This window comes from Myodes glareolus, chromosome 22, assembly GCF_982192425.1.
Source record: "Myodes glareolus chromosome 22, mMyoGla1.1, whole genome shotgun sequence".
Taxonomy (NCBI): Eukaryota; Metazoa; Chordata; class Mammalia; order Rodentia; family Cricetidae; genus Myodes; species Myodes glareolus.
This window is the reverse complement of record NC_142047.1, coordinates 33186683-33214226: the sequence shown is the minus strand read 5'-3', so window position 1 is coordinate 33214226 and position 27544 is coordinate 33186683. Positions and strand designations below refer to the sequence as shown.

At 50.1% G+C, this 27544-nt stretch overlaps 2 protein-coding genes across 11 annotated transcripts in view; one reads left to right on the top strand and one right to left on the bottom strand.

Moving 5' to 3' along the window:
• The first annotated feature begins 413 nt into the window (after window positions 1-413).
• Tk2 (thymidine kinase 2) lies at window positions 414-15968 on the top strand. Of its 8 annotated transcripts, none has more exons than XR_007231450.3 (10): window positions 414-565; window positions 1246-1283; window positions 1994-2068; window positions 4243-4296; window positions 5874-5963; window positions 7724-7797; window positions 11116-11204; window positions 11737-11816; window positions 12920-13015; window positions 13347-13427. XR_007231450.3 is itself a non-coding variant. In XM_048431396.3 (10 exons), exons 1-10 carry the CDS (start codon window positions 442-444, stop codon window positions 14370-14372), a joined length of 804 nt encoding a protein of 267 aa, XP_048287353.1. In that variant the 5' UTR covers window positions 414-441; the 3' UTR covers window positions 14373-15968. The 8 variants fall into 8 exon arrangements, 7 of the variants coding, with proteins under 7 accessions (XP_048287353.1, XP_085538204.1, XP_085538205.1 ...); XM_048431396.3 differs by lacking the exon at window positions 12920-13015 and adding an exon at window positions 14274-15968; XM_048431421.3 differs by lacking the exons at window positions 414-565; window positions 12920-13015 and adding exons at window positions 717-981; window positions 14274-15968.
• Window positions 15969-23549: 7581 nt separating this feature from the next.
• Window positions 23550-27544, bottom strand: part of Bean1 (brain expressed associated with NEDD4 1) — a 45010-nt gene continuing 41015 nt past the window's right edge. For all 3 annotated transcript variants that reach the window (XM_085682077.2, XM_085682075.2, XM_085682076.2), the window contains one exon: window positions 23550-25695. In XM_085682077.2, the coding sequence (XP_085538203.2) occupies window positions 25362-25695 (334 nt within the window). In that variant the 3' untranslated portion in view covers window positions 23550-25361. The remainder of the gene's footprint in view (window positions 25696-27544) is intronic.

Genomic DNA, 27544 nt, shown 5'->3' with positions numbered 1-27544 from the left:
CTCTCCTTACGTTCTTCACTCTGCTTCTTGTGATGAAGGGGATTAAACCTAGGGTCCTTTGAAGCAAGCCCAATTCTTCGAGGACGCGCTTGGGAAATGGGAATGACAACGTCTTCCTTGCAGAATTCTTAGAAGGAAAATACAGGACAACACTAGTAGGCGCTTGCCAGGTGTGGATGGAGCAGGCAATCAATGAAATAATCTGACATGCTAATGTCAGCTCCTGGCATTATTATCCATCCATTCTCTAATTCTAGTTAGGTAAGGGGTGCATTCTACCGACTGCAAACTGTGTAATCTTCACTTTGAATATCTCCTGTCTAACCTAGTAGGAGAAATACGCGAGGACCCTTTAAGGGGCGGGGCCGGTCCGGGAGAGGGGTGGGGCGGGGCTCTAATACGCACCGGAAGGAAGTCGGGCTAGCACTTAAACAAGGGGCCATGCTGCTGCCGCCCCTACGTGCCTGGGCTGCCCGGTCGCTGCGTAGCGCAAGCCGCGGAAGCCCCGGGAACCTCGTTTCGGGCACCGGGCGGCTGTGGGCACCTCACCGCGCCTGGCCTCCGGGTAACTAGTAGTTTTGTGCCACCTTTAGGGGCCACGTTGTCCCCTCCCCCTCCCCTGTAAGTCCCCGGACTTCCCGGGTTCCCTAAGGAAGTGTGAGGACCCGCACTTGCGGTTCCGGCTTCTCTTCCGTCCGGTTTCCTGGTCAGATTCTTTAGGCCTTGCGAGGGGATGGGGCGGAGCTGCCTTTAACCTGCTCTCTGTGGATGCAGGTGCCTGCCGACCTAGAGGGCGGATTCAGGCTTCAGACATTATCCCACTCTTACTGACAGTGGGGCTCCTCCTCTTCCGAAATGGAGCATTGGCCTCAGGCTGCTGCCCGGGGATTGGCAGTGTCGTCAACCTTGGCCTAGAGAACAGACAGCCTGGGTCCCAGCCCTGAGCCTAAGCCCACCGGCCGCCCTTCGGATCTCTTGAGTGTAGGTCATTCCTTGTGTTCAGTGTGGAGATCCTAGGCACGCGATACAGGGGAAAACGGAAAGTAGAATATACCAAGCCAAGGAAAGTAAGCAAGCCCAAATAGTGCACGGTATCACATACAAGACCCAACCATAGAGGATCCCGAGAATGGTAAACATTTTGTTAAGTCGAGAAGCAGCAAATCTAAAAATGACTGTGGTTATTTATCAGCTTAGCACAGAGAAGAGTGAATAATTGAAACATGGATTTCCTTTCTTTTTTAGATAAAGATAGAGAAAATGATAAAGAGAGAAGAGCAGTGGTAAGTTCCTCTTTGCATGCCTTCTCCACTGTAGAAGAATGTCTTCCTCTTTTGAACCGGAGAGGGAAGCATTATGTGCACACAGTGAAGAAACAAGTAGAAGACGCTATCCATCTCTAAATAACTAAAAAGTGAGGATGAGAGTAGGGGCAGATTTCAGTTAGCGTGTGCTTAGCGAGCAGGAGGTCAATTCCGTTCTCAGCACCAGACTAAGACGTGGGGTAGGTGCGCATCCTTGTCAGGTATGATGGCCGGAGACTAGACCCGGCCTCTGAAGGGCAGTGGAGTTGTGGTACGGGCACAGACTTTGCTGCTTGTGTACTTTGTCAGCCCGCCCTCCTGTTTTTGTAATCCCGTTCCTTTCTTTCCTACCCTCCTTTGTGAGCTTGGGACTAGGTTTGGCTTATGAATTGCTAGACACATAGTAGACCTTCAGCAAGCAGGTGAAAGACTCATGTGGGACACAGGCCAAGAGGAAATGGTGTTTGTATCTTTGCATTGAAATTATGGGTGATATTTTCTATGTGATGACTTAAATTTTTTTTCTGTGGGCCTACACCCCTAATAAAATGTTTTTAGACATCACTTTAAGAAGGATCCAGGCGCAGGCGGTGGTGGCGCAGGCCTTTAATCCCAGTACTCGGAAGGCAGAGGCAGGCGGATCTCTGTGAGTTTGAGGCCATCCCTAATGCACATCCGTCTTCTGCCAGGTTTGTGTGGAGGGCAATATTGCGAGTGGGAAGACGACATGCCTGGAGTTCTTCTCCAATACAGCAGACGTCGAGGTATGGCACTCAAACTGGACTTGAAGAAACATGAAATGCCTCAGTGGGATAAGTTATGCAGGGCACAGATAGCCCCGTCAAACAGAAGAATGCTGCCAGCCGCCAGTGCAGTCCACACATGTGAGCTAGTGTTTAAAAAGCCTCATGGAGTGGAGCAAAAAGAGCACTCTGAGACACCCCAGATATTAGTGTGTCAATAGGAAGTCAGCCTGATAAGTGAACTGCTTATATTGTATGTTTCATACTAAGTCCTTGGGATTGGAGCATTTATTTATCACGGCATTCTCAGTTTGGACCTCAGATAGTTCTCAAGTCATGATTTGTCAACCTCGGATTTTATTTATTTATTTATTTTGCTATACAGTAGTGCTAAAGCAGAATACATTCAGTAGACACTGTATCGTGATACCCAGTAGATTAGTATAGTTAATGAATTTTCAGCCTGCTCTGTTTTCAGGTGAGGACATAGCCCCATTGTAACTAGAGGAACATCTGTGGCCGAATGTCAAGGTCCTAATGTGCACCTGTGACGTTCCTGAACTCCCACGTCTAGGCCAGCTTCCCTGGTAGAGAGCATTTTGCATGAGCTTATTATTAATAAGCTATTAATATTAATATTAATATTAATATGTTAGAACTTATTGCTGGGAAAATTAACTGTATGTTGTGTGACTCCATTGGGCCAGGATACTTGGGAGGCTTGCTAGTTTCCTCGGGTATATTTCCTCTTTGCAGGTTTGGTGCTGTGTCCTCTCACAGTTAATAGTAGCTGTCAGTGTTGGATGATGTGTCTCATCAATCATCAGACTAGCACTGAGGGTCACAGCCCTTGTCTTGAGTAGTGACCCGCTCAGTAGAACTTGCAGAGTGCTTATGTTCTCACTATCGACCTTGGGGCCAATTAACAACAGAAGCAGCAGCAAAAGCTAATATCCATCCAATGCACCATGTTAAGTGTTTATGGTATTGCTTAATTGATTCCATGCTTATATGCATAACCTCTCTGAGGTCAGCATTATTACCTCTGTTGAGAGGAGGAAAGCAGAGGATAATTGGCGTATAAAATTTATATGGGGTGATAGTTAATTTTAGGTAGCAGCTTGACTGAATTAAAGACTACAGCAGCCTCCCACACTCAGATGTGGCTTCAGTTACCCGAGGTCAACTAGGATCTAAAAATATTAAATAGAACATTCTAGATTTAAACAATTCATAAAATTTAAATTGCGTGTTGTAGTTTGATGTGCCCAGTGAAACCTCATGCCATCTTGCTCTGTCCCGTGTGAATCGTCCCTCTGTCTAGCATAAAAAGATGGCATGTACCAGGCTTGCTGTATGTGATGCTTCAGGCATCCGCTGGTGATCTTGCGCACACTCCCGTGAATGAGGAGGCTGGAGGATTACTGAAGCATGATTTCTGCACGTGTTTAGAGGGTGTTTTCAGGGGAGACTGATACGTCAATTGGTGGATTTATTAAGTAGGGAATATGCATGAGGACTTATAATTGGCCACAGGGCCTGGATAGAACAAAAAAGGAAAGAAAAGAATATCCTTCCTCTTCTTCCTGTTGTGGGACATCAAAACTTCAGGCTTCCCAGCCTTAGGACTTCGGGACTTAGCCCCAGGTCCCAGGGTTTCAGCCTCATACTTAACATTACACCAATAACTTCCCTGGTTTTCAGGCTTTGGATCTAGACCCTGAGCTGTGGTACTTGCATCCCTGGGATCCCAGCTTTCGACAACTTGTCACAAGGCAGAGTTCTTAGCCTCCATAATTACAAGAGCCAATTTTGCTAATGAATTTCTTCTTGTATGTCAATTTCTGCATTTATGTAATTGGATCTGTGCCCATAGAAAGCCCTGACCCATACAGTAGTGCATACGGGGGCCAGGTCCCAGCTCAGGCTGTGAACTCCAGGGATGTCACCCTTGTTTGTCTCCAAGCCCTGAAGAGCTCGGCTGACCTTGGTAGGCCTGCCCCACTGCAGACCGAGCTGATGTTCAGTATTTACAGGTCACTTCCGGAAGTCATAGGAAGACCCCACCTAGAAGGAGCTGTGGCTTGTCAGAGGCTTAGCTCATGTGGCCCACCTTGGCACCCGGACAGTAGTGCCTGCCCGTCTGTCTGTCTTCTAAACTTGGCGTGCTATTAGTGTGTTTTCTTTCCTCGCAGGTGTTAATGGAGCCTGTGCTCAAGTGGAGGAATGTCCGAGGCCACAATCCCCTGGTGAGTGCTTTGGTGCTTGCGCAAACTGCCAGCTTCCCTGTGAGTACTAGGAATGGCGGTGCTGGAACCCGAGTCCCAGCACACCCGCTCTTTGTCTCCACTGTTAGCAGATTCGGAAGAAAGGAGAATAGCAAGTCAGAGATTTCTAAGGCCTGGGTGGGTGTGCACAAAACCAGGAAGCCTGTCAGCTGTCTTTAACAATTCCGAGTGGCTCAGCTTTCCTTGAACCTAGTTCTAGGTCATCATGTTTCTAGATGAGCCTCTGAAGCCACCGAAATCCTTCCCAAGGAGAGCCTGGACCCAGGGATGTGCATGTGCCTCTTCTCTCTCCTCCACCCAGAAAGCCCTGTGCAGCCTGCTTGAAAACGATGGGCAGAAAGCAGACACTAGCAGAGGGGATGAAGAAAGGGGTCATGTTCTAGGGGTGCTTAGTGTCTCCCAGCTAAGACAGCTGTAGTTTTAGAAGTGCCTTGCAGTACTCTGACAGTACCTCCTGGAGTTCATTAGACTCAGTTCCACGGCAGCAGCACCTGTGTCTACTGCGCTAGCTGCTGTTTGCTAGGACGTAGCCACATTGCCTAGCCTTTCGTGTCTGCTTGCTCATTCCGTCAGCGAGCACTCATCACATACTTCTACGTGGCAGACACTGCTCTGCATATGAGGGCACTGAGCAACGTGAAGCCTCTGGTCTCCTGGGGACGGAGGAGACAGAAGAATGGGATGGCTGAATGTGGGTGAATTGTCATCCGAGAGGCTTCACCCAGCAATGGATGGAAACAGACGCAGAGACCTACAGCCAAATCTTACGTGAAGCTCTGAGAATCCTGAGGCAGAGGGGGAGGAAGGATGGCAAGAGCCAGAGGGATCTAGACAGTATGAGATTGCAAAAACTTTTCAAAGAGAACCCCTCAGAATGAACTAACCTGGGCCTTCTTCATTTCATGCCTCGCACAGCGCTCTTCAGCCCAGGAGGGCGTGTATAGTATAGACAGAGCTCGGGCAGATTTCCTCCAATTTTGTCCTGAGAGATTTGGTGACTATTGAGTGATCAAAGGCTGATTTAATTTTCCTTATGTGCCACAGAAAGCTTAAGATGGGAGTCCAAGGGAAACATCTTTTTTGATGAATATATATAACACACTGCAGAGAGAGAGAGAGCAAAGGGTTCTTAGTGAACCGACTGAAGAAAAGTATTTGTCTGTAGGTGAGAGAAGGATTGCGGCGGCCTCTGCTTTATGTAGGGGAGGAAGAGAATGCTTCTCTGTTGAGCTCACTTTGACTGCTGAATGGAGAGCAGACCACAGGGGAACTCAGCCAACTCTATGAGTGGCTGAGTGTTTCTTCCTCGGGGAGCACAGCACCTCCTTGCCTGGCTGTTGCGGTGGGGAGGCTCTCCTGTAACTGTATTCATAAGTGTGTCTCCATCACCCTGTTCTTAGAGCCTTTCATCTGTCCTGATTCTACCTCTGGCCCTAGCCTTGCCCATGTAGATTTCTTGAAATGACTTTCAGTTACTGGTAGACCTGGAGCCTGCATTTGCCACTTGGATGCAAAGTGCCTTGTCTTTTGTCCTGCAGAGTCTAATGTACCACAACGCCAGTCGGTGGGGCCTCACACTGCAGACCTACGTGCAGCTCACCATGCTGGACCAGCACACTCGTCCTCAGGTACAGACCAGACCTAACTTCCAACCTTGTCAAACAAAGCGTCCTTCAAGTTCAGGACATTGTCAGAGTGGGAAGTCTCCCGACAAAATTCATTGGGATTTCATGCTCTACAGTCTGCTCTGACTACAGCCGGTCTCCTGTCCTCACAGGTAGCTGTCCTGATGCCTCCTGAGCCCGTGCTTTTGTAATCTGACCACCGATAGACTTAGCATCATTTAGCCAGGGTGCAGCAGCACTGTCACCTGGGGACTTGTTAGGATGGCACATTTCCAGGCCGAGTCAGAAAATCTAGGGCTGAGGTCTAGCAGTTTGTGCTTTATCCAGCTGTCCAGGACTCCTGAATGCATGTTTTGTCTACTTGTTTGAGAACTGTTGATCAGACCTTCGTGGGATCTGACTTTCACATTCTTGAAAGAATCTGATTCACCTTGGGTCACAGATGGCTAGCGCTGTTCAACCAGGTGTTGAGGCAGGACAGGGCTGCTAAGGCCCTTGTGTCAGCAGGAGCAGAGTGTCTTAGGAGATAAGGTGGCAAGGGGGTCCATGAGTGACAGACACCTCTGGGCAAAGCTTTATACATAGCCAGAGCCTTTCCATGTAAGATGCAAGACATTGGCATAGTCATAGGCTGAGCAGTTTGAGCCAAGTCTGGTTACCTATAACTGTAGTTACCATTCTTCTGTTGATATCAGTCTTTTCAAATTGACAGATGTAAATAGAATCTTTGGATGAATATGAGTTTCTCCTTCCCCAAACATTTCCTTCAGTGATAGTGAGCAGAGCACCTACAGTTAGCATCATTCCCCCTGGTTTGCTCTGCCTTACCTAAGTGGGCACTCCGAGTTATAGCTAATGATGTGAATATTATGGGATACAGCTGACACCTGCTAAGGAGGCAGAGACAGCTGATTGGACTGAGCAGGAGAGAGGGTGGCTGAAGAGGGAGCCAGAAAAAAAACAGGCAAAGAACAGTAGGAGCAGCATGTAGTGACAGGACAGAAGGAACGACGGACACACAGATCCTGGGCAGCAGACAGGTAGGCAGAGAGGGGCTGTAGGCTTGAATGTACCTGTGCTGCTGTGGGCCACACTGTCTGTCCACAGGTGTCAGGGTAGAAGTCCGCCCTGCTTCCCAAAGGGTGTTGTAGCTGAAGGGAAGAGTGATCCATGAAGGGTGTGAGCAACTTGCAGAAAGGTGATGTTCGCTCATCCTTTTCCCTGCTGGGCAGAGAACTTCCCGGTTTCAGCAGGCAGAGTCTCCAGAATGCCTCCCCCACCGTAGCCTTCTGAGGTTGCCTCAGACACTCTGGTCCTCAAGTAAACAAGTTCCCCGTCTCAGGGCTCCACTCACCAGACAGCGTCAACTGGACATACTTGGTAGCTTTGCTAGCACGTTCCATATCCTAGCTGAGTCCCCGCCTCCTGTGACTGAGGTGCAGCAGTGCTGTTGGCAGGGCCCCCTCCACCACCCAAACACACACACACACACACACACACACACACACACACACACACACACACTGCCGCCTTTGCTGTCCTTTGTCCTCTAAACCTCAGCATGGGTCAGGTCAGAGTGGAGGGAGATACAGCCTCATGGCACATTTGTCTTCTGCCATCCTGTTGTCCTCGCCTCACAGCCTGATGGTCAGCAAAGATGGGAGGGACACAGGCGAGGGTGAGAGGGGTGGGGCACGGTTTCAGGGCTCCCTGTAGCCTCCTCTGCTTCACCTGAGAGTAAATCACTTTTTCCATTCCTTTAGATGTCGCCTGTACGGTTGATGGAAAGGTCAATTTACAGCGCAAGATACATTTTTGTAGAAAACCTGTATAGAAGGTACTGTAGTTTGTATAGTCCATCATTTATGAAACCTCTGATTGTGTGTGTGTGTGTGTGTGTGTGTGTGTGTGTGTGTGTGTGGAGGTGTGGAGGCGTGGGTGTTGGTTCTCAGGAGCTATCTATATTGCTTTAAATTTTTTTAGATTTATTTAATTCTGTGAGTGTATGAGTGGTTTTTTGCTTACATGTATGTATGTGAACCTTGTGTGTGCCTAGTATTCACAGAGGTCAGGAAAGCGTGCGGTTACAGATGAAAAGGCCCATGCTTGCTGCTGGTCCCCAAGGGGATGACAGACAAGAGGAAGAGAAATGCGCTGCCCTGGTTACCCTAGCCAAGCCCCTTCTAGTCTCGCCCATTCCCAGACATTTTGCTAAGCCCAGCCAAGGTAAAGGAGCCACCTGGAGGACCTCCAAAGTGATCTGGCAATAAAGGAATGTGGCTATCACTACTGAGTTTTCTGGCTATTTGTTATATAACATTATAAAGCAACAGAAACTCATCAATACTGGTAGTACTCCACATCTATCAGGTGAATAGGCACGCTCCAACATCAGTGGTATAAGGCTGGGGAGACAGCTCTGTTGGTAAAGTGTCTGTGTAAGCATGAGGACCCAAGTTCAACTCCCAGATCCCATGTAAAAAGCGCAGGCATGATGGTATCTGCTCGCAAACCCAGCACTGGGCAGTAGAAACAGGCAGATCCCCGGGGTATGCTGGCCAGCCTAGCCTACTCAGTAATAACCAAGTCAGTGAGCGACCCTATCTCAAAAAGCAAGGCAGAGGACTAGAGAGATGGCTCAATGATTGAGAACATCTATTGCTACTGCAAAAGGCCTGGGTTGGTTCCCAGCACCCAAATGGTGACTCACCAGGTGGTTTTGGTCTCTAGCTAACTTGTTCCTTAGTGCCTGCCCTCTTTCATACACATATTTTTCAGGGGGCAGTGCTCCTGCTGGTCCTGAGCTGCCATGTATTGTGTGGTTGAGTCTGCATTGCCTCTCCATCTCTTCCTGGGCATCCTACTGACACACAAGTCTGCTTAGTCCTGCTGGGCTGGGCCTGGGAATCTCTGGATTTGTCAGCCACCTTCTGGTCGAGGAGCATGATGTAAGGAATGAGGTCCAGCAAATGCCAGCCACTACGTATTGAAGGAGTTCACCATTCCTATGCCTTGGCCTTTCCCTGGGGAGTAGACCTTCTGTTATGGAAAAAAGATTGAGTTCTGAGAGTTGTCCTTAGGACTAAGGGTTTATGGTGCAAGATTTTCTCTTTCCTGCACCCAGCCTGTGCTTTCCTTCACACATGCTGCCTCTGGTTTGCTGGTTGGGGTTTTGCACTATCTTTGTTGTAAAGGTTCCTAGGATTATTCCCAGGCAGAAAGTGGGGCAGCTGTCAGCCAAAGGCTTTCTGTTTTGATGGAGAAAAGTTTTGTTGCAAGGAGGCTGCTTATTCGTCCCAGCTGCCCAGCTCCAAAATAACCGCACAAAAACTATATTAATTAAAACACTGCTTGGCCCATTAGTTCTAACTTCTTATTGGCTAATTCTTACATCTTAATTTAACTCATTTCTATTAATCTGTGCATCACCACAAGGTCATGGCCTACCAGCAAAGTTCCAGCACGTCTGTTTCCAGAAGCTTCATGGCTTCTCCCTGACTCTGCCCAGCATTCAGCTTAGTCTTCCCTGCCTACCCAAGCTCTGCTCTATCGACAGGCCCAAAGCAGCTTCTTTATTCATAACCAATAAAAGCAACACACAGACAGAAGAACCTCCCACACCAATGATTTTTGGACCAGGACTACAGAGAACCAATGGGAGGAAGAAGGGAATTTGAGGTTCCTGTAAGATCACTCTTCTTGCAACTCCAACATGCCCAGTGCACTGGGTTATCATAGTGGGGTGCTATTGAGAGAGGAGATTGTTTAGGGCTTTCTGCCCTTCGCCCCATCTCATCCTGCTGTATGAGAAGTAGTCACTGAAGGCAGAAGGTGCTGAAAAACCAAACAAAGAGGCAGATAGATCCAGATTTGTGCAAAGTGGTACACTTTTAATCCTAGCACTTGGGAGGCAGAGACAGGTGTATCTCCAAGTTTGGGGCCAGCTTGGTCTACAGAGTGAGTTCTAGGACAGTCAGAGCTACACAGAGAAACCCTGTCTCAGAAAAAAGCAACCAACCAATCAAACAGGCAAACAAAAAACTGTCGATGTGTCCTGTGTCAGTTAAGAAACAGTTTGGGCGTCAGTGACCAGCTTGTACATCACTCTATATGACTATCTGAATGTCTTTATTTGCTCTTTAAGAATATATGCCAGTTTCACATGGTGAATAATGTAGTTATAACTAAGATGTCTATAAATTGTCAACCTGTTTTTTCTGACCTACACCACATGTAATGTAGAACTAGGTTCTTACCTGTGGAAGCTCAGCTGGGTACTGACATGTATGGGGACCAACTGTAGGCCAGAAGTTTGTGTTTCCCCACTTCCTGAGATGCCCGAGGGAGAAGCTTGCTAATGGTGGTGGTGGGAAGCCCTCCAACAGGTGGGGTCTACTCATGACTGACGTGGCAGTACTGGGTTGATTGTTTCCCTGGGAATCCTTGGAACCTTTCCTGAGAACCTGGGGGTAGGGACCTGGCTTTGCAGCCTGTAATTGAAGGTTTGCATTTCTGGAAAAGTCCACAGAATGCATTGGGGTTCTACATCTCCTCAAAGCAAAATTTCTAAGTGTTCTTGCCTTCGAGGCCTTGAAGAAGTGAAGAGCACCCCAAAGGAGAAGCCCACCTCTTCCGGTGAGGGTGGGAGGCAGAGTGAGTGCAATGATGCTAACAGCAACCTGAGAGCTTACTGTAAATTGTGGAAGAGGAAGATTCATCTGTGTTGTGCTTCATCATCCTCACTGCCGTGTGCTTTCCTGCTGTAGAGATAGACCATGACTTCCTTTCTCATTATACTGAACAGCGTATGGTGAACATCCTTGAGTATTTTCATAGAAAAACAATTCTGGGAGTGAAAATGACTCGCTGATCCACTTCCAACTTGAATGATTTCTCCATGCTCAGAGGACAGACTAAAGTGCTCTAAACTGCTTGGAGTCAATTCCAAAAGTATTCTCCATCAGTCAGTACTATGGCCAGTACCGCATGGTGGTAGAAGATCAGACACAATGCTCAGCGTCTTGCCAGTACTACGTGGTCATCATTTGTGCAGTGTGCTCTTGGAGGTGCCCTTGCAAACAGAAGTCACCCCTGGGTCCTCTGGGGAAATGACACAGCACATGGCTAAATAAAAACCTCTGAATTCTCCTTGCAGTGGGAAGATGCCTGAGGTTGACTATGTGATTCTGTCTGAGTGGTTTGATTGGATCATCAGAAACATTGATGTCTCCATTGATCTGATAGGTAAGACAGGCTCTCCCTGTCCCTTCCTTGGGGGATCCCCTGGGTACAGCTGGGGTATATTTGTGAGGTTCCACCATCATGATTCTTTCTCCCTCATTGTTTCCCAAAGGCAAGCAGAATTTCTTCTCCCTGTGAAGGAACTCTGGTCATGGTTCCTTAAACTTTCTTCCCCTGGGACAGCTATGTCCAGGCCCCTGATATGTTCTGATCTGATGGCTTTTCTGTGTTGTGTGGGAGGGACAGAAACTGGAGAGTGACTGATGCCAATGGCCTGCTGGACCCTGTCTAGGAATGGATTCCTTTAAGCTTCATGATGATTCTGTGGGGTTGAGGACATAGCAATGGAAAGGGATTGGGGGCTGAGGGTCAAGACTCCAGTTAGTTACACAGGGGCTCGTGGAGACTGAGCAGGCTTGGGCCAAGGCTCCTGCTATTACTAATAGCCTCTCCACCCCAGCCCCTGTGTTGTCCTTGTCTTTGCTCTCACACCAGGAGCACAGCAGTCAGAGCCACTTGTGTTTTTAAATCTCAGTTTATCTTCGAACCACTCCTGAAATCTGCTACCAGAGATTAAAGATGAGGTGCAGGGAAGAGGAGAAAGTCATTCCGCTGGTAAGAGGCTAGAAGCACTTCCCCTCTTCTGCTAGCCCTCCCTCCTTGCCCACCATAACATCATCAAGGTTATCTATAGCAAAAAGTAGGAAGTAGAGCTGAGGGCAAACTCTAGTTTCCTCTGCGGCTCGGAGTCCTTGTGGGTACCATGGCTGCTCTATTTCCTGTGGTTCCTGACTCAGGCTTCAGCACACCCATGATTAGAGGAACACATGCATGTGCACACATGCACGCACACGCACACACACACACCGTGGATATGCACATTTGCCTTTGTACAGGAGTTTGTCTCTGTGCACATGCGCGTGCACACACACCCACCCACCATGGATATGCATATATTTGCCTTTGTACAGGAGTTTGTCTTGAGCTGTGAAGTCACTTCACTTCCTGACCTTCCTTCCACTGCCCTTCTCTTGCCCCTAGGCCTCTTACAGTGACAGCCTGCAGGACAGCATACGACAGTGTTTGTTCCCAATTTCCTTTCCATTGTGAACACTTTTAGATTGGTCTTACTTCCTCTGTCCTTCAACATGTTTCCTGGCCTGGCACCTGGGAGTTGCTTGGATAATGTTGACTGCACACCTCATGTGTACAGCTGTCCTTGAAGCTCTTCTGGAACACCATGGTGCTCTGGGCTCAAGATCGGCTGGGCTGGGGGTCCTGAAAGGCCTGTCTAATCTCTAAAGCCCAGCTGCGTTTGCCTTGGCCCAGCCACAGCCACAGCCACAGCCACAGCCTAGGCTGTCCTGGAATGGACTTGGCATTTCTGCGCTCTCAACAACTCAGATGTTCCCAAGAAATGTCATGTCTGGAGTCCTTCCAAGCCATTGTCGAAGGGGTTGAACTAATGGTTTTGACAAGGTCTTTAGGACAAGCTTGCCTCCTAGTGCCCAGGGGGAGACCAGTGGTGTATGAGAAGGTGGCACAGCATGGTTTGTAGGTCGGCTTCTGGGATGGAGGGCAGAAGTTGCTGGAGGAGGTGCCTGGGCAGCTAGCATACTCAGGCTGAACGCTTGAGAGTACAGGTGGGCAGGGCTTCCCAGAATGGAGGTAACAATGGCTTGGAGGCCTCTATCTCCTCTCCCTTGTGCTGCCCACAGGAGTGGTCCTTACGGACTGGACAGTCTCTGTAAAGAGTGGTCGACAGGGAGAGCTGAGTAAGGGGAGAGGTTTGATTCAGTCCTCTTGGTGATAAGGTATAGTTGCTGCTCAGTGCTGGGACACCTATCATTGACAGCTCTACACTTCTTCATGGTGGACCTAGGTCTCCCACTAGAGAAATGGCAAGAAACGGGAGATGCCAGGTGGGGAGGTGTGCCTGAACACTTGACTAGGGAAGGCCAATGGGTGGTTGGGGATGCACTGGCCACTTAAATTATACAGCCATGTTGATTGTTACAGGGTCCTTTGTTCATTCACTTCCTAATAGTCCTTGAGAATTCTGACCTGCCTTGTAGGCCTGTGAGACCCTTGGTGGGTGGGCTTTTCTCGCTTCCCACTCCCCACAGCCTTGTGTTTCTGTGGCAGGAATACCTCAGAGCTATTCACCGCCTCTATGAGGAGTGGCTGGTCACTGGTAGCCTTTTCCCAGCTGCAGCCCCTGTGCTGGTAAGTCAGTGCCCCTCCAGGAATGGAGACTTTTCTATGGGGAGAAAGCCCAGACAATGCCACCCATATCACGGGGAAGAGTTCTTTCTCTCTCTGCCCCGTTTCTGGACAGATCTCAGAGGGACTTGCGAGACTTGAGGAAAGACTGGTTACTTTAGTAACATGTCACCCACATAGCCAGCATGGCTACACAGGAGTACCTCAGCTGCCTCTGGACCTGGTTTGCTGGGTGACACAGAGCCCATTCCTGATGGTTAGGTGACTCGTCTTCAGAAGGCCTGACAGTGACTGCTCAGGAGGGGCTGACGGTGTGGAAGTGCCTGAACTCTGTGACTGCACAGTGGAGCGACACAGTGTCCTCCCGATCACTGCTTGTGCCCTGTGTTCCAGTTTGCTCTTCCTGTTTCCTTAGGCAGGCAGCTACTACTTGAAGCAGTCACATGTCCAGTAGGGGATCCTGAGCTTTTGTTTATGGCCTTAGGCTGTGGGCCCTGAGAAGCAGGTGGCAAAGCTGCAGCAGGGGACATCTGCACCGTCAGGGTTTGTTTTCCTTCCCTGTGAAAAGAAAACCTGAGGGGGTTAGGGAACTAGCAAGTGGTCAGAAGGCTTTCCTAGATGTTTGATTCCCTGGCTTAATTCCCAGCACAGTCCCGACACCCAGTTCCAATGAAAAGAAAAGGCACTGGTGCCGGGGTGGATTCCTTGGTGAAAATTCAGCTGAGAGTGTAGAGTCCTGGAGCTTGGAGCTATGCGGTTTTGACCTTCGAGGCCTTTTAGCCTCTTGCGCTTCCCCAGGGAGGAAGGAGTCACTCAGTGTAGCCTGTGACCTGTTTGCTTTATTTCCAGGTGATTGAGGCAGACCACGACTTGGAGAAAATGTTAGAACTCTTTGAACAAAACCGGTCCCGGATATTAACTCCAGAGAATTGGAAGCATGGCCCGTAGGAGCGGACATGGCCGCAGTGTAGAAGACGGAGCCAGGAATAGCCCAGCAGGGCCAGGCTAGCTGTTAGGAGCATTTGGAAGCATCTACTCTCAGGAGGGGCGGTTACATGGTCAGCTCTATTTTCTTTATGGTTTTTTTCATTATGGGACAAATGACTTTTGTCGTCAGATCCTTGCAGCACACATTCCCCCTGGTGCCCCTCCTGGTGGCTTCCTGAGACTGTTTTCCTCTGGGAAAACACTTGATACATTCCTGGTGTTGTTTTAGTTGCTATGCGTCAAGCCAGCAGTGGGGCAAGGGAGCCCCCTCCCTCCCAGGCAAGGGTTTAAAGCTCAGAGAGGTGTGGGCACTCTTCAAGGTCACGTGCCAGTGCCTAGTGGAGCTGGCACCATTCAGACACCTGGCTTAGGCTGCCACCTCCTGAGCTGTTCCCCTCAGCCCTGCTGCTCTGAGCCCCAGCCCCCACACCCCCTATCTTTGCAAGAAGAGCTGGCAGTATGGATTCCATTCCATTTAACTCCTGGGCAAGTTTCAAGGAGAACCAACAAGACTAGTCTTTGGCCACCTCTGTTATTTGGCCAGAGCCCAGAGTTTCCTGGCACAAAGGAGCTGAAGCCTCTGTCCCTTTGTCATCTGCACCTCAGTGTCCGTAGGGGAATCCTGCATTGGCCTTGAACAGTGCCAGTGTCATTGAGGATGAAGGCCCTTCCCAGACTGCTGCCAGTTTCATGCCGTTCTGTGTCAGAAAAAAGACTTTTGGGACTTGGACAACTTGCCCTGTGCTGAGTGAGGCCAGGGGCGCGAGCTGGGCTCCCAAGTCCCCATCACTCTTCATCCTTTGTGTGAAGAACAGGGCCTTTGGAATTACTGAGTGTTTGTACCCCAGGGAGAGAGACATAGTGGCCTTAGCTCTTAAAGTGTGTTTCCATCTGAGCGGATGTCTTGGACCACAGAGCATGAAGACATCTCTGTGGATCAGAAAATACCTTAGCTTTGCTGGGCCATCACTGCACACAAAAGACCGGTTCAGCTGTTGCTTGAAGAGAAAGAAAGACCATTTCTCTGGGGGGAGTGGGACTGCAGAGTTAGGGTTTGCAGAATGACGGCATTTGAAGTCTTGCTGCTCTTGATGTTCTGGAGTTGGTGGAGTGCATCTGGAGAAGACTGGATGCAGACTTGGAACGGATACCATGTACTCTGGAGAAATCCAGCATGGTGGGCTGCCGATGAGTGACTGGCAGATGACCCGCTCTGCCTTGCCTCTCTGTAGTGCCTGGAATGCCTGTTGGCTACAGAGAGGGCCAAGAGTCCAGAAGAGATCCTTCTGTTTGGGCCAATTCTTGGGCCCTTTCTGTAGTACGAGGGAGAGCAGCTAAGAGGACCATCCGTCGGTACTTGCAGTCCAACAGGGATAAAGCAAAAATCCGAGAGAGGCAGGAATCTTTCTGCCAACAGTCCCGACGTGGGGGCATCTTTAGAGTTTGCAAATGAACAGTTCAGCACCTGCCCCTCTGCTCAATCAGAATACTTGTTTAGGAGAGAAACGTGATTTTTTTTTTTCTGTGTAGCCAATAAATTCTATATCTAAACCCTGATGTTAGTTTTCTCTTTCATTTTCTTTTCTTTTTTGAATCAGAGTCTTACTGTATAGCCCAGATTGGCTTCACATTTCCTACATAGCCCAGGCTGGCCTTGACTTTTTAGTAGTCTTTTTGCCTCAGCCTTATGAGTGCTGAGATTATAGCATGAGCCACTTTGTCTGCCTTGTATGTTCATTTTTAATTTAATGAAATTCTATTTTTTATGTATTTGTTTTTCCTGTACATACATGTGTGCCTGGTGACCATTGAGGACCAAAGAGGGCATTGAATCCCTTGGGACTGGAGTTATAGGCAGTTGTGAGTTGCCATGTGGGTGCTAGGAATTGAACCTAGGTCCCTAGAAGAGCAGCCAGTGCGCTTAACCACTGAGCCATCTCTAGCCCCATGTGTTCATTTTTAAAATACCATGTTTTCTAACAGTGCGCAGAAAGAGCCTGCTGCCCTTGTACCCTGACACCTCAGATAGGAAACCATCTACGGCAGTGGCTAAGGTTGTTTGCAGAAACTTTCTAGCTCAGAGATCACTGCCGTCTATCAGGCAGATCTGGTAGGGGTCGGGGTCATGGAGCAGTTACCAGCACTAACATCTCATGGCCAGAAAAGGGCAGGCAGCACATGGTAGGCTGTAAGGCTTAGCTCTTAGACACAGATGTCACTCCCTAGAGCTATCCGAGTGGCTGGGAGAGCTTGGTAGAGGCTGGCATCCCTGAAGAGCCAGCGTGTACTTGCTTTAACCCCAAGACAGATGTGAAAGCAAGGCACATGAGCACCTGCGTCTCTACCCTGTCCCCAGCCTGCTATGATGTCACCTGCTAAGGCTCTTCACGCCTCATGCTTGAGATCTGTCAGCTGCAGAAGCAGGCAGCATGGGCAGGTTGGGAGAGCCAGGTAGCTGCCAGGCCAGGCCACACTCCGACTGACCAAGGATTAGCAGGGGCAACAGCTGGGAGACTGTTGAGCTACGTTATGCACTGTCTCAGAATCCTCCGTGGGACTGGCTCAGGGTGGTCCTGTTCACAGATGTGTGCCCTTTGCTGAGTCTCCTCGCTTCCTCATCCCAGTTCCTTCGCTGCTTCCTGGGGTCACCTCTCAAATCAACCATTTACATTCAAATCCAGTGCCGAGTACTGCTTTGGGGGGGGGGGGATGGGGATCCAAACAGAATCCCTTCCCTTCTCCTTCCCTCCTTCCACCCCTCCCTCCCTTGCTGCTCTCCTCACACCCAGGACTTTTGAAGTTATTCTTTCAGCCCCTCATTCCTTCCAGCTGGGTCACATTCACAAATGGCACTTTGGAGGGGTCACTTCTTAAACAGTTCTTTGTGAAAAATGACCCGTGGCCAAATACATTTGGGACACACTCTGCCAAGCAAGGTCCCTTTGCTTCTTGCCTCCAGGAGCTTTCAGACTGAGTGGTAGTCAAGTGGTGTATGGCCTTCTTGGAGGGACAGAAATGGAAGGTACTTCCAACCACCTGGACTTCCTAGATAAAGAGAAATTATTTTGATTTTGAGTTATGTATATGGCAGCGCATCTGTGCGGTACCCCACGTATGGACATGTGTATAGAGTACCCATGGAGCCCAGAGAGGGTCTTGGATGCCCCGGAGCTGGAGTTACATGTGGTTGTGAACCGCTGGGTGTGGGTGCTGGAAATCAAATGTGGATTCACTGGATAATCCTGCTTTTTCCTAAGGTCCTCAAATCAATTGTGTTTTCAAAGCTCCTTGGTCAGGTAAGGTGAAGCAGGCAATCTAGGGGGAGTTCAGTAATGTGGGGCTCTTCTGGATTAGGCTAGGCCTATACACCTCCCTCTTCTAATAATGGGAGACCTAGCTCCTTTACATGCACATACAATGCACATCCCTCTGTAACCAGGTAGCTAGCAACCTTGGCCCACCCACCACCTGGGGCAGGTTGCTCACACTCTTCTTGAAACAATGGGATAAGCTCCTCCTCCCCTAACAACAGCTAGACAGTTTCTATTCAAATATATTTCCAATGTGTCTTGGTATGAAGAATAGAAAGGCTGATCTGGTCTCAACTGGTTTTGGGTGTACATGCAGGATAAGGCAAAACTGTGTCCTGGAGTAAGCTTTTTGGGAGCTTACTATTTTTACCATCTTATGCCTTTGCATCACAGTATGTGCATGGTGAAAGTCAGATGCATCATGGGAAGGGGTATGCGCAGCAGAAAACTGATTATGATTAGATGGCCAAACCTATGAATTAAAACAACCATCCTCACTCCGCCTCTTAGAAACAAACGCTTCATTCTCTTGGGTACCATAAAAGAAAGCCCTGAACCATAGTCGGAACCTTGAGTCTCCTCACTCATGACAGTGTGTCCCTTCCTAATCTATTACTATCTCTTCGGTCTGATTAAAGTTACTTGCTGTTTTTAACTTTTCGCAAACTGGCATGAGCCCTTATTTTCAGTTCTTTGGATAAGAGGCCAAGAACCTAGAAATACCCGACCCAACCCTGTCAGCTCTGACCACCGGTAAGAAAGGTAGAGCACTCACGGGTTCTGGGATTAGGATGCAAACCATCTGGATGGGAGGGGAGCCCCTCCGTGGTCTGTCATCCTGAGTCTAGCTGTTTTTTAAAGTCCTACCTGTCCAACACCGTGAAACTTTGTAGTTGAGAAGGGGAGGCTTCTAGATGGGGACCCGCAGGGCTCTAGTCCCTGTCCCCAGGCCAAGGAGTGCATACGTGGGAGAGACGTGTAAAATGAGTCTCGGCTCCCTTGTTTTTGAGTTCGGGTTTCATATCACTCAGGCTAGACTGGCCTCAAACTCAGTCTGGTGCTGACTCTCTGACCTCCACGTGAGTGCTGAATGTACTTAGGTGTCTTACAGACATGCACCACCACATTTGGCTTCCTATCTTTCTCTTTCCTTCCTTGGCTCCAGGCAGATTTATTTGCTCTTGAGGAGGCTGGAGCGGCCTGTCACTAACCCAGACCTCACAGACGGCAGACTCAGTTTCCTCCCTCCCAGGCGTTTCTTATTTTTACTTTTCTTACGGAGTTAACTGTTTCCCCCAACCTAGGAAGACATTTTAGTCCTCAGCACTTGGGACCCCATCCCGTTGCTCATCTCTTCTAGTTCTCAGGGTAGGCTGGACTGGAAGGGGGGCAGGGGTTAAAACACCAGGCATAGCTCCCGAAGTTTCCTCTCTGGCCTTCTCTGCTTGAACCTGTCCTGCTCCTCATGGCGGCTTTCTGGTCTGACACCAGGCTCCACATTGGTCCGCTGCAGCCTGGTGTATTTCTTGTTCAGAGAACCAGTTATGTTTTCTGGGCCCCCGAGAGAAACTGCTTTTACTAGCTACCCATCTGCTTAGCTTTGGGGGAACAAATGGGGATTAGCAGGGAGGTGGGACATGGGATAGTCAGGACGGCTTTGGTCTCCGGAGACTGGGGAACCTTCACTTTCAACAGCTCCTAAGGTCCATGTATAACCTATGACCTTGACCTTCAAGGGAGGGAGAGTTAGTTAAAGGTGTTGCCCGGGCAGAGGGTTCCAGGTCTGAGACCGGGCACTTGCTTGCCATCAGCCTCATGCATTACACCAGGGGAAGGACAGTTTTCTTTAAAAATAGAACTGCATACTGTAACAGGTTTTCTATTCCAAAGTCTCACCACCCCTGTTGGGCTCTGTGCTGGATCTCCCTCTGGAGAGTGACCAGCCCTGACGCTGGACCCCTAGTCTCAGGTAAATAAAATAACTCAAGACACTCAGGAACAATCCAGAAAGGGAGGGGCTGGAAGGAGAAGAGATAAGAGTCCCAGTGAAATAGTCCTGAGGGAGAAGATGCTCCCTGGACTGTAGCCTCAGGCCCTGTGTGACGTCACAGATCCATGCCTTAGCCTTTGCCCAAAAGGTCTGTTCCTCTTCAGAAGCAAAGCTGTATAATAACTGTGGGTGGCTATATTTCTTGTGTGGGTCTTGCACATTCACAAGTCATAGAATGGCTTTAGTGCGCAGTCTGGTTATTTCCTTGCATGATGGACATTGGAACTGAGCCTCTCTGGGCACAGTGCCTCCTCTCCACCCCCTGAAAAGAGAAACCTTGGGGGTGAGAGTCAGGATGAATTCAAAATGTTGCCTAGTGATTCCAGTCTAGCTAGAGGCTGATTCTGACTTCATCTGCTATGGACTATGGTCAACAATCATCCCCCGCCTTGCCTTCCTGGGCATTTGTCCTCATCACCATGTGGTTACCATCTGCCTGTGGTTGGCGATCACTGAGACGGATGGTTGGTGGGTAGAGCCATGATGGGTAGGGCTTGGCGGAGAGGGCCAATGGGTAGAGTGGAAGGTTGAACCTGGTGCATAGGATGACGGGTAGGGTAGAGGATAGAGGCTAAAGCCTGGTGTTCTATGAGTGTGTATAGTCCTCTACCTCATCCTCTCTTTTAGAAAGCCCATCCCAGGACAGGCTATCTGGTTCACCTTCCCTAGAGTGGCACATGTCCTCTGGCCAGAGATAACCAGAGACCCCCTTGCCTTGCCTACAGCCACAGCCACTTAGAAGCTCCAGGAGAGTCCTGTTCGGGCCATTCAGATTTCTGTGAGATGCTTATATTTGCTTTGTGGTGGTGGCGTGTGGGGGAGGTAATCTCTTCATTTTGGGTCTGGAACCACCAGTTCAGACATAGGACACCCGCCATTTTCCCAATGGAAGAATGGAGACAGTGTGGTAGTCAGAGTCCAGAGAGACAGTATACCAACCCATGTCCTTGGCGTTTCTGGATCCAGCCATGCCTGAAGTCTGATTTATCAATTGACAATTTAGTTACACGAACCACTTAGTATTCTATCCTTTCTTGCCTCTTGCAATTGAGTAAAGCGGGTGTGTGTGTGTGTGATAGTTGGCGTTCGGAGCCTGCCGGGGGGTCAAGCTCTCCCCTTCAATAGATACCCACCTATGCTACCCTGCAGTCACTCCTCAGGCCCTGGGGTGTCAGGCTGGGTGTGGCAGTTTTGTGGCTGAGGCTGTGAGAACAGGGTGGTCACCCTGGGATTTCTTGGCGATATCCTGAGCAGACACAGCTATGCTATAGACACAGCTATGTGGGCAAAGGTGTGCCTAGCCTTCAAGTTCAGGTCCACTAGCCTTGCCTAGAAAAGGGCTCCCAGGCTCCAGAGAGTTAACTTGGGCTTGGGAAATATGCAGCTCAGCAGAACAGAGCCAAGGACACTGGCTCGCCTCCCTCTGATGATAAGGCTGAGGACTTCCTGCTCATGTCCCTGGTCAACCATACCAGTGTCAGAGGATGCAGATGGGAACACCTGGGCACGCCTGTGGGCTATGTGAGTGTGTGCAGCACATGGGCGTGCAGATGGGAGCCCTGCGTGCAAGGGATACTAGTATGGCTATTTGAGTAAATGTGTATGAAGCTACAGGAGGTGAGAGTTGACCGATGGTGCCGTACGAGTGTGTGAGTGTGTGTGTGATACCCTAGCTACACAGACTTGGTTTGTGTGGATGCAGGCTTAACCCGGAGACGGTGGATGTGGCACGAGGTGGCCATGGAGAGCTGTAGCCTTACTAGTGTCTTGTTCTCCCCCTTTCTGTGTCCATCCGTAATGACTCAGTCGCTGCGTGGCTTTGCTTGCCTGCCAACAGTCATGGGTTCCCCGTGTAAAGTCCTCCTCTGCCCACAGATCCTGTTTGGCAGGAACCAACTCTGTGAAGGGATGCCTCCAAACGGTGCTGCTGAGAGTCAGGTATGAGTGACACAGGTCTGTCACCTGAGGAAACCTGACTTCAAGGCATGGTGTGCCGTGTCTCTTGGAGTGCCAGTGGGATAGAATTTGGTGCCCCAGTCCTCCCAGACTTCCTTCCCCTCTTTTCACTGTGCCGAGGCTACGTCCCTAACCAGTCATTTGGACAGTATGGCTGTGCTCCAGGATCTGGTCCTGCTTCCTCCCATCATACCATCTGGATGCTGAACCATCGCATCCCATCTCCTGGGGATTCCAGACGCATCACTGTTCTCTGGAAAGAGAAGAGTCAGACTCCTTGTAGGATCCTGCAGTCTCAAGCATGGTGCCCACAGCCCATGGAGTGTGTGGCTGTGTTTAGAATGAGTGTCAGTGTACTCTGGGTGGGAGTCCACACATGGCTGGAACCATTACCATGAAGGAGGAGGAGCCCCAGAGTGGAGCATTGTAACATATAGAACAGAGGAGGAAGGGTTTTGCATATAGAGAGGAGAATATAGCCAACAGGAATTCCCAGAAACGGGGACTGAGGGGGTCTCCTCTAGAAAGGGAGTGAACAGGTTCAATCTCACGGAACGTCTCAGTGGCAGAAGACAAGCCCAGGATCCAAGTGTCAAGTTCAGCATACAGCTCTGAGTGTCCCATGGCAGTAGTTTCCCATTCTTGGGTGGACTCTGTGACAAGGAACAGTGGCGGCAGGGAGCCAGCAGGTGGCAGTGTGGGCTTGAGTGTGGACAGTGCTGGCCGGCAGACCTACATTTCTCCAGCAGGGACATGGAATTTCCAGAAGGAGCCCGTGGGTCCATCTCACAACTTCCCCCCCTCCCGCTTGTGTAGGATGACACCCCAATTTCAGGGCGTGATCTTGGGGGCTCAGCCTATGCTAGTGCACTGAAATTCTAGTGAAAGGGAAACATGTCCAAGAAAGGAAGGCAGGTTGCCACTGTAAAGAGGTCACTGGGCAAAGCCTCCATCTGAAGGGCGATAGGAAAGGGGAGCTTTTCTGCAGAGGGAAGCAGAAAGCATATTTCTATCTGCACACCATTTCCTATTTTTCTTGGCAAGATAAGCGTTTGAAGTACAGAAGGCCAAAGGGTGGTACCTGGTGTGCTTGAAATCAAGTCCTGAAATCGGTGGCTCGTTGTATGCACAGTAACATCAGAGAGGCCTCAGAGAAATCACACCAGGTTTCACAAAAAATGTAAGAAGGGGGCTGGGGAGATGGCTCAGTAGGCAAAGCGCCGGCTGAGCAAGCGTGAGTTCAGGTCTCCAGTACCCCAGAAAATGCCATATGCAATAGCATAGGCTGGGAAGTGGAGACAGGAGGTTTTGGGGACATGGCTAGCTAGACTAATAGGTGTCTCCAGGAACTAGAGAAGCAGAGGGTTACGAAGCAAAATCTTGTTTCAAAAAACAAAGCAAAACTAACAAAAGCAGAGGAACGAAAAAGGAACTCCTATAAAACTGACTTGGCAAACACCCCTGGCTACCCGGGCACAACCTGGCCTCACTGGCTCAAACCTGAGGAGTAGCCAGCTGGGCATGTCAATACTCAGAGGCAGATTTAAGATTGTGTCCACTGGGGCTGGAGAGAAGGCTCAGTGGTTAAGAGCACTGACTGCTCTTCCTGAGGACCCAGGTTCAATTCCCAGCACCCACATGGCAGCTCATAACTATCTGAAAATCCAGTTCCAGGGGATCTGATGCCGTCACACTAATGCACATACAATAAAGTTAAATAAATCATAAAAAAGATTGCTTCCATTTAGGGGTTCCTTTCCTCTCAATTTGCAGCCATTGGGAGCCCCAGTGCACGCCTTGAAAGTTACTTCTCTCTGCATCTTTGTTGATATGATGTATTTATTTTGAACACAGGAAAGATACATTGCTGCTTATTCAGTCTAATCCAGGAAGGAGAAAAGCTGTTCTGTAGATCCCTCCAACATGATGAGTAGGCAGGGATGTTTTTCTCCCCTCCCCAGCACTTTCCAGAACCACAGAAACAGACAGCATTTCCTAAAAAGCGTCTCGTCCCTGGGGTGCATCTGAAAGGCGATACAGCACAACAGACATATTTCTGCCTAGAAAGCAGAACACCAGCAAGGTGGGCAGAACTGCTTGTAAACACGGTTCCCTCTCCCAGGTGGAGACTGTGACTCTAGCAGGCTGCTCACAGGATGCTACAGAAACGGTGGGTGGGTCCCTTTCGGCTCTGCATCAGAATAAATGCTATTTCTATAGAAAATAGAATTCAAGATAGCCGTCCTTGTCACCCTCTGCTTAAGAAAGGGATTGCTGAATTTTCTTAGCCCTTCTTTGGAGAAGTTGAAATGTGGGAGGAGGGTCAATGGGGGTGGGTCTGCTGCTTCGGGATGAATGACAGACAAAAGGTGGGGAGTGGGGGAGGCAGGGTGTCTTGCTCCCTGCCAGCGGCAGTGCAGCAGGACACTCCTCAAAGATGCTTTGCCATCACCTTGGGCAATCTGGGTCTTCAAAGATCACCTCTGTCACCTTCTATAGTCTTTGATGGAGTTTGCTGGAGTTCGCAGGCCAGGATCTGAAATTGTCTCCAGCCAGCTGTCTCCACGTACCTCCTTCTGCGACAGGATGCTGGCAGCAGACACTAGCCTTCTCAGAGTGGCATGGTGGTCCCCCCCCCCCCGGTTGGGGTCCATATTCCTTTTATTTTTGTCTCTGCATATGTCCCAGAGAGATAAGGCCAGGATTCGTCAACTCAGTCCCCAGCAGTGAGTTGCCACCCTGGATGACAGCACTGACTCTTAGATCAGCTTAAAAGCTCTCAGGCTCAGGCTGCCAGGGCTGGCTGGGCATTGTCTGAGCAATGGGCATTCTGTGCCCCAGAGTAGTGTCCGGGTAGCACTGTGTTGAGACTACTCATACCTTGTTTTCCTTGGACTCCCAGTCCTGGTATGGGCATGGGAGGAACCGTGACCCTCCTCCATGACATATGCCCATGGGCCTGTCCTCCCCCTGTACTTTGGGGTGGGTGTCTGAGCTAACCCACTAGCACCGCCAAGCTGAGGACATTGAAACAGCAAGGGGCTCAATGGGCTGTGAGGACCTCCAGGTCATGCCTAAGCCACCAGACCTGTTTCTCCACCCTGTAAGTGGCGGGATGGTGACATTGTGGCTCTTCTGCCCTGGAGTTGAAAGATAGGCACAGTGCGTAGAGGGGCCTCACTGGGACCTGTCTGAGCTCCCAGTGGGACACGCCCCAGGGTGTGTAGGGCTTGTGGCAGCAAGTGGACCAAGCAGTTTCTGCAGGAGAATCAGATTGTGGCCACAGCCTAGAGGAAGCTGGGGAGAGAGAAGAAAGTAGGGCTTCCTACCTCACCTCTGCCCAGCGCTGTTCAGAGAGGCACTACCACCAGGTGCAAGGCTGGGGTTGGGGGAGAGACACCAGATAGGGGACACTTCCTCTAAAGAAAATCTTCCCAGGTAAGTTTTGTAGTAGTGAGACCTGTGTCTATACAGGTGTCTCTATGTGTGTGGTATGTGTTCGTGTGTGCACTTAGGGTATGCCAGTGTATGTGTGTAGTCATATATGCATGTGCGCGAGTTGTATGTGCACCTGTGTGCCCGGAGGAGACAAGGTAGCCTTGAAGGACCAGTGGGACTTATGGGCTGGGTCACTCACACAATCCTCTCAGGACTGGCAGTTGGAGCCTGGGTTGGGGTGGTTGAGCCCTGGGAGTTAGCTGGCTGTGGTTCTGGTCCTGGCAGCGGCAGCAGGTCAGATGGGGAGCCTGCTCCACACACAGCTTCGTAAGGTGGCAGCGTGTCCATGGAGACAGTGTGGAGGCCACTCTGGCCCTGGGTCCTCTGCTCCTGCTGATGTTGGCTGTGCCTGCTGCCTGAGTCCAGGACGCCATTCAGCACGGGGCAGGAGCCGGTCAACGAGTAAGGTGGCGGTGCATCCGTGGGGATGTACAGCTGAGTGGCCCCTGGTCCCACGCACTCCTCATAGCTGTGAGAGAGGAGTTTTCACTCAGGGGTTATGGATCCCAAGACTTTAGGGCAAGTGGAAGAGTCTGTTCTGTGTGGTGAGGCGCTGCCCTCATTGTGGAAGATGGCTGGCCTCACACATGCTGGCTCCTATGAGACTACACCTGTCCCTAGGGAGGACGATCTGACACCCTTGAGACCCGGGTCCTGGGTCGACTTTACCTCACATCCCGTGTGAACCCAAGCGAGTCCCTACATCTCTCTCTCTCTCTCTGGGGGTTTTAGATTCCCTGGAGCAAGAGCAGCCACTGGATAGAACCAGGCTGGGCACTGTGAACGGGCCAGGAAGGACCCCCTGAAATGTGTCCACTGCTGTCTTTGAGGTTTAGGTAGGAGCCCCTGGGACCCCTGAAACCATGGCTGTAAGGCTAAGAGCATCTGCTGCTTCTCCTAGCTCCCCTGGTGGGAGGGAAATGACATGTCTGCCAGACACAGGGTCTGCAGTGGGAAGTGACAGGACTCTGACCCTCTGCTCTAATGATGGTGACCGCTTCATCACTTCACAGTGATGCCCTAGTGGAGGCTGGCCATGATAATTCCTGTCCCCGTGGATGGGACTTGGAATCTGGGGCTCTAGAGCCTCACTCGAAGAGCAAAGACCTAGTGTCCAGCCAGCTTCCTTCTAAAGATTTATTTATTATGTATAGTGTTTTGTATGCATGCATGTACACCTGCGGCCAGAAGAGGGCACCATATATCATTGTGAATGGCTGTGAACCACCATATGGTTGCTGAGAATTAAACTCAGGACCTCTGGAAGAGCAGTCAGTGCTCTTAACCTCTCAGCCATCTCTTCAGCCCCCCACCAGCTTCCTTCTATGCTCCTCCCTTGCCCTTACACTGCCCCTGAGTCTCCTGGAGCAGTAGACTTAACTCCTTCAGGCTCCACAGTCTATTTCCTTGTGCAGAGAAGGATGGGCCACCCAATTTACTGGGTTTCTCTTGGTGGGGAGAATTCACTGTGTGTAGTTGAGGGGCATGGTTCAGAGTGGGACCAGAACCCTATAGCTTCTGAGGGTGTGCTCTGGGGACAAGCCCACCTCCATGTCCTGCAAGGAGTTCAGCTGCTTTAGACTGTATGGGGAAGGAACTGGGCTCTATAGGGTGCCCCTCTGTCCTTGTGACCCATATAAAATACAGGGCCAACAGGGGCTACTTTGATTGACGTAGAAGCTGCACAGGGACGGAGTCTATGAGGGGGATCTCTGTGAGTCAGAGCTGTCTAGGTTCATATTAGACAGGGGTAGGCTGATGAAAGCCTACCTGCCCGGGCTAACTGAGATGGGGACCCAGACGGTCTAAAGTAAAAGGGTGCAGAAGGCAGGGACAGGATTGGAAAGGCAGGGCTGCATGCACACCATTGACACCCAGCAGATGATAGGGGCTAGCCAAGCCTGAGGACTCTGTGGCTGCCCCTGCAATGTCTGAGAAAGACTGATCTCGGGGTAGGCATGGATTCCTGGGGTCACAAATAGAAGCACCACAGATTTCCCCCCTAAATGACACTGATTCTATAGTCATGTTCTTGAACACCCCACCATTCTCACCTCCAGGGAGATCCCTGGAGGGACTTATAGGGGCTCCCCAAAACTATAAGACTCTCCTCCCCACCACCTGTCAGCCTGAAGAATCCCAGCTGGTCTCTGTAGTCCCTCCTGGTGACATTTCCTGAGTCATGTCCATTCTCAAGAGGACTTGCTTGGTCAGAGAGCAGAGGCTGTAACCATGTCCCCTGGGATCCATTTGTATTTACACATGGGGAACTGAGGTTCTTTACATGGGTGGGAGACCTTTTGATTCAGAAAGCCCAC